The sequence below is a fragment of the Cynocephalus volans genome, chromosome 9, assembly GCF_027409185.1.
Source record: "Cynocephalus volans isolate mCynVol1 chromosome 9, mCynVol1.pri, whole genome shotgun sequence".
Taxonomy (NCBI): Eukaryota; Metazoa; Chordata; class Mammalia; order Dermoptera; family Cynocephalidae; genus Cynocephalus; species Cynocephalus volans.
The window spans coordinates 126865976-126871975 of NC_084468.1; the positions used below are offsets into that span (position 1 = coordinate 126865976).

General features: G+C 32.5%; 1 protein-coding gene across 4 annotated transcripts in view; it reads left to right on the forward strand.

Moving 5' to 3' along the window:
• Positions 1 to 5126, forward strand: part of GAB1 (GRB2 associated binding protein 1) — a 117866-nt gene extending 112740 nt beyond the window's left edge. For all 4 annotated transcript variants that reach the window (XM_063107998.1, XM_063108000.1, XM_063107999.1 and 1 more), the window contains 2 exons: positions 743 to 865; positions 3037 to 5126. In XM_063107998.1, the coding sequence (XP_062964068.1) occupies positions 743 to 865; positions 3037 to 3195 (282 nt within the window). In that variant the 3' untranslated portion in view covers positions 3196 to 5126. The remainder of the gene's footprint in view (positions 1 to 742; positions 866 to 3036) is intronic.
• Positions 5127 to 6000: the final 874 nt, after the last annotated feature.

Below are 6000 nucleotides of genomic sequence, written 5' to 3' on the forward strand. Positions count from 1 at the left end.
AACTGTCATAATTAGAGTAGAGGGTATTTGTAGGGACACAAGTTCACGCCATCCTCTCCTTTTTATTTAGCATTGGTCTTCAAACTTTTGCTAACCTGTTTCTTTTTCATTTTTCTGCCTCAGACTTTTTTGTTCTTGTTGTTTATAGCTGTCTTCGACCTTCCCAACTTTATCTTTTTTTAGACAGTAGTCCTATTGTACAATTCCTTTTAGGAAGGAAGGGATCAGGCTAAGAGAAGGCAGAGGAAATTAAGTGGTAAAGAAATTCCAGGTGATTGAAACAAAATAGACTTCGCCAGTGGAGTCATTATTCATAGCCTTTAGTTGACATACTTACTCTAAAGTAATTTCAGTGTGAAAGCCTTTAAATGTAGAAAGGTTTTTTAAAAATTTAATTTGAAAGCAAGGAGAATAAGAATATGAGACTCCTATAGTGTAAAAAACATAACTGAATACGGATATAATGTTTAAGTTGAGATACCACACTAATGTAGCTTGATGTCCCAATCTTAGTTTCAACTAAGTTAAACTTTTGGAACTACTTTTAGCTTATTCCAAGCTAAGTTTTAATCAATTTTTAAAATATTACTTATTTTCCTTCAACCCTAAAAAGTTACTTAATTTTCTGAGCAGACATTTCTTCAAGCCAAGTCCTCTTGAAAGTAAATATTTATTTAGGCTTTAGTATGTGGCAGTCAAGATGAGTGTTTGACTGTTGGTTTTTGTTGTATTATACTTTCAGAATCTTTTTGGCAGTAATAGTCTTGATGGAGGGAGCAGTCCTATGATCAAGCCCAAAGGAGACAAACAAGTGGAATACCTAGATCTAGATTTAGATTCTGGGAAATCCACACCACCACGTAAAGTAAGTGAAACCTTTTCTGTAAATACAATAAGTTCACACTTTAAACGTGAAGAATCATCTTCTTTTGGGGAATTTTATTAATTATGTTTAATTTAAATTTAATAAAGTCTGTTGCTTAATGCTGTTTCATAAGTCACAAGTAACAAAGTTATGGACACCAATAAATTTATTTTTTCTTTATAATGGCATGGAAATTATACACTCTACCCTTTATAGTGGTTACCACTGAAATGAACACAAATTCTAAAGTTAATGTTACTCTCTTTAATATTAGCTCAAATTGCTATCTTTGTCCAATATTTTAATTTTGTCGTCTTTTCATTAAGCCCAAAACTTAGACAGTATTATTACTCTTCTTATTATATTACATAAACAGTGTTTATTTACATTTTCTGACATGTTTACCAACCTTTTTATCATTCTTTCTTGTATCTCAGACCTTCCTTCTGTGATAATTTTCATTCTCCCTGAAATACGTCCTTTAGAAGTTCCTTTAGTGGAGGCCTTTTGGTAGTACGTTCTTTCAGTTTTTGCTTAACTTAAATGTCTTTATTTGTTTTCATTCTTGGAAAAAAGAATTTTGCTGAGTTTACAGTTCTTGATTAATAAAAATTTCTCACAATACATAGAAGATACTATTTCACCACTATCTGGCTTCTCTTGTCTCTGTTGAAAAGCATGCTGTCAATCTTAATTGTAATTCCTTTGTAGGTATCTGTCCTTTCTGTCTGGCTTATTTTAAGATCTTTTCAAAGTCCTTGGTATTCTGCACATTCACTACAATGTTTCTAGACAGATTTCTTTTTATCCTGCTTGGTAGAAGTTGTGCTGCCTTTTTAAAAATCAATTCTGTAAAAGTCTCAATCATTATCTCTTTAAATATTGCTTCTCCACTATTCTTTTTATTCTCTCCATTGAGGTTTCTTATTAGATATATGTTAGAATTTCTTACTCCATTTTCTGCATCTCTTAACATTCTTTTATGTTTTCTATCTTACCATCTTTCTGTGCTTAACTGGATAATTTCTTTAGATTTGTCACCAAGTTTACTAATTCTCAGTTCTTTCCATTTGTTTAATTTTTAATTTCAATTATTTTGTGTTTTATTTCTAAAATAAAGTTCTGTTTGTTTCTTTTTCAAATATGTCTCACTGATTTTAATAGCTTTTTATTCTTTACTATTATTCCTTTTATTTAGCTTTAATTTTTAGTTTTTTTTAACATTTTGTACACATATATTTTATACTGTTTTATGCAATAATTTTAATATCTGAAGTCCTTGGAGATCTGAATCTGTGTTTACTGTTTCTGCTAACTCACATTCTGTATGGCTTATTTTCTTGTGTTTTATATATTTTTATTGTGAATTCATTTTGCTAAATATATCTGTGGGAATCCTGAGGACCTAAATTTCCTCCAAGAATTTTTATTTGCTTCTGTTAGGAACCAGGAAGCGCTCCCACTCGAGGATCATGTCAGTTTCCTTCAGGAGTCCCTAACCTAACAGGATAGTCTCAGTTTCAGCCTCGCCTCCTACCCAGGGCCTCCTGGTTGAGCTGAGATTGACACTCATCCTAAAGCCAACACTGCCTTTACCATCTAGAAGTTCACTTCTCTGTTTCTCTTACACCTTAGGTTTTCCCTTCCTTTCTAGTGAGCCCAGCAATGCATTAATAATTATATTTGTTTTAATTTATCTAGTATCTAGTTGGATTTTAGAAGAGGGCATTAGCCCTGTGTAGTTTGTCATTCTTGAAGGTATTGCTTTTCAAAAAACATTTCTTAGCTCTGAAAGTAGACACTGATGCATGTTCTCAGGGCTTGAAAAATGTCAAGCTTAAGCTAAAGGGAGAATCAAGCTGTGCATGTTCAGGTAAACCAGGTATTTGCCGTTCCTGTTTTATATTAATTTCAGCTATGAGGGGAACATTAGTTTGAATTCTTGTGTATAATATAATAATTTTTAATTTAAGGGAAAAATAGTGTATAGTTCAGAGAGAGACAACATTGTTAAATTGAGGTAGTAAATGTTATTTTTTGTGACCCAAAAGAATTTCAAGAGTATTCATGGTACAGGTGTGTCTGTGTCTTAAGACTGAATTTCACTCAGAAACACTTTTTTATATGTGAGACTTTTTTTCCCTTTTTTTTTTTTTTTTTTTTTTTTTAAGCAAAAGAGCAGTGGCTCGGGCAGCAGTGTAGCAGATGAGAGAGTGGATTATGTTGTGGTGGACCAACAGAAGACCCTGGCTCTAAAAAGCACCCGGGAAGCCTGGACAGACGGGAGACAGTCCACAGAATCTGAAACACCAACCAAGAGTGTGAAATGAAAATACTGCTTTGCCGTTTCTGAGCAAAAGAGAACTGAATTGTAAAGATAAATGCTATTTGAAGGTGACTTGACACTTCTACTCTAGGTAGATCCTCAGATGAGTAGAGTTGAAGTCAAAGGACCTTTCAGACATAATCAAGCAATTTAGACTGTAAATGGTGCTTTATGGTATCAGAACAAGTCCTAACATGTAAATAATGTGGGAAAATAGTATTGTTTAGCTCCCAAAGAAACATTTGTTCCATAGTTAACACACTTATAGTATTACTGTATTTATGCACTTTTTCGTTTAAAACATCAGTTTTGGTATTCCCAATGTACCTTAACATAATTCCTTTGGGAGTTCCTGTTTTTCCTCACACTACTCTGTATAACAATACTAAGTTAACTAAGCTACTTTTAGATTTGGAAATTGCTGTTTAAACTATAGTCTAACAACATTAAAATGAGAAGTAAGTTAACAAGTTAGCTTCCTATCTGAAATTTCAGGTGTTAACCATTATCTTAAACTACAGAGTATATATAGTTGGACTCATCATTCATTGCCTTCCAGAATGCTGAGGATAATGTATGAACGGGTGTCAGGACCTAGTTCTCTGGTTCATGTACGTTTAGTTCTCTGGTTCAAGTACGTTTTAATGGGGGACTTTGTGATATTTTGTTAATTACAGTGTTTCGGGTTCATTGAGTGAAGATTCTGCCGGGTGGGATCTTACACCTTTAGATAATGACACTCTCAAGTAAGCCTGCAAATCATTGATGGCATGCAGTGATGATGTGCTCTTCACTTGTTAATATGTATTAAATGTTATTTGCAAAAGGTAGATTATATAACTAATCAGGTACGTACCGGGCACTGATGTGCTGATACACTGATCAGGTTTAGACAATGAGTTTTAGTTGTATTCTTGTTAGTCCTAAAATTGGTTTCCAGTTTGGAATTACTGAAACAGTTGACATTCACTGTTAGTTATAGCAACATACTGTGATTTTTAATTAGACAGTAATTCAGATTTATTAATCTAAGAATGAAATTCTATCTTTTGACCACCATAGTGCCCTATGATTTTTTTTTTCTACTTAATATTCTTTTTGGCCTTATATTTAAAACCCTATGCAATTAATATTTTATATCTGCATTTTTTTTTTTAAAGTAGATGATATACAAGTGATTCTCATGTAGCACCTGTTGCTTTTTCAGTAAAAGAATTAAGGATTTTGTACTGTGATTTATATTCAGTGCCCCAATTTAAGAAATATTGGAGCCTTGCTATAATGTGAAATCTTATAGTCATGGACCCCTTTCAACTAGATTTCTGAAACCACCAGAGGAATGGTATAATTCTGTCTCACCTATAACCTGGTCCTGTGACATGGATATCAAGACCACAAATTATAGTGAGGCTACAATTATATTCATTTGTCTTAGCTTTGCAACATAATTTAGAAAGCAGGTATAGTTATTTGTTTTTTAACTATTTACATAAAATCTTTTATGTATTGATTTGAGATTTACTAACAGCTTTTGGAGGGGGCTTAAAGATAGGAGTGCCCACAGCGAAGGCATGATTCCCTCCGTTCAGACCTCTGTTTCCTGAGTACACAGATGTGCCCTGATTTCTGGCCTGTTACACACAGTACTGTCCTAATCAATGTAATAGGTTTATTTCCATGGTCCACAGACTAAAAATGTTCGTGACAAGATGAATTGTAGACTAGTAGCTATTTGATGCTTTCAAGTGTTTGCTTCTTTTTAAACAAAAACTAAAACCCAGAAGTGAATTTTGAGGTGGTTTTTAAATAAAAAGATTGTTTCGGTTTGGTGTGCAAGCTGTTTTATAATGAAACCACAAAATCTAAAATCATTGAAATGTGCCTAAACTATCAAAACACACAACACAGTTATCTGGAGGATGAACATATTTTGAAATTTATAACATAATAAATATATGATTAATTCAAAAATAAAAATCTTTAAAGCTGCCTATCGGAAGATTCTAAAGCAATTATGAATGTTTTTAGTATAATATCTTCTTAACTTTTTATACCTTACTCACCATTTTTGAACATGTGCAGCACTAGAATTTTGCAGGATTTTTTCCATTATGAGTAATTTAAGAATTGAAATGTGTTAGAAAGGCAGTTTGCTTTAGAAAATTAAGTCACATCAAGCATTAACAAATTACATTCCAAACATTTTTAGTACTAGCATCTTTTTTTAAATAAAATTTTGTGTGTAACTCCAATACATAAAGCCGGAAAAGTTCATTTTATCAGTATAAATGTGTTTTGAATTCACATTTGTGTTTATTTACCTTAGTCCGTTACTAAGAATAATAAGATTTCTGAGTTATTTCTGCATAAAACAAATATGGAGTTATAGTTGATGAAACCTCAGCAGCCGATTTATTTCTATGCTTTGTTTTATATTCATACTATCAAGAAAATTTGATTCACACAAATATAAGTGCAAATAATAACAGGTTTAAACATATATCTAAGGAGATTCTTTAACCAGAGATAGCTGAAGTTGTATTTCAAGGTTTGGACACAGATAAATTATCCTGGTAATGGAAACTAATATGTAAGCAGTCTCCAGTGTGGTAAAATAGGGTATGTAACACATTAGAATGTGCATTTTTCATTAAATTTTAAAATGTGCACTTGTGAAAACAAAATTTAAATCAAACACTTTTAACTCACTCCTAATTTACCTCCAAGAAGCTAGATTTCGGCCAGGAATGGGTTGATGAAAACCACTGGTTAACCATGTGACAGTTACGAGGTTACAAATCAGAAGTCT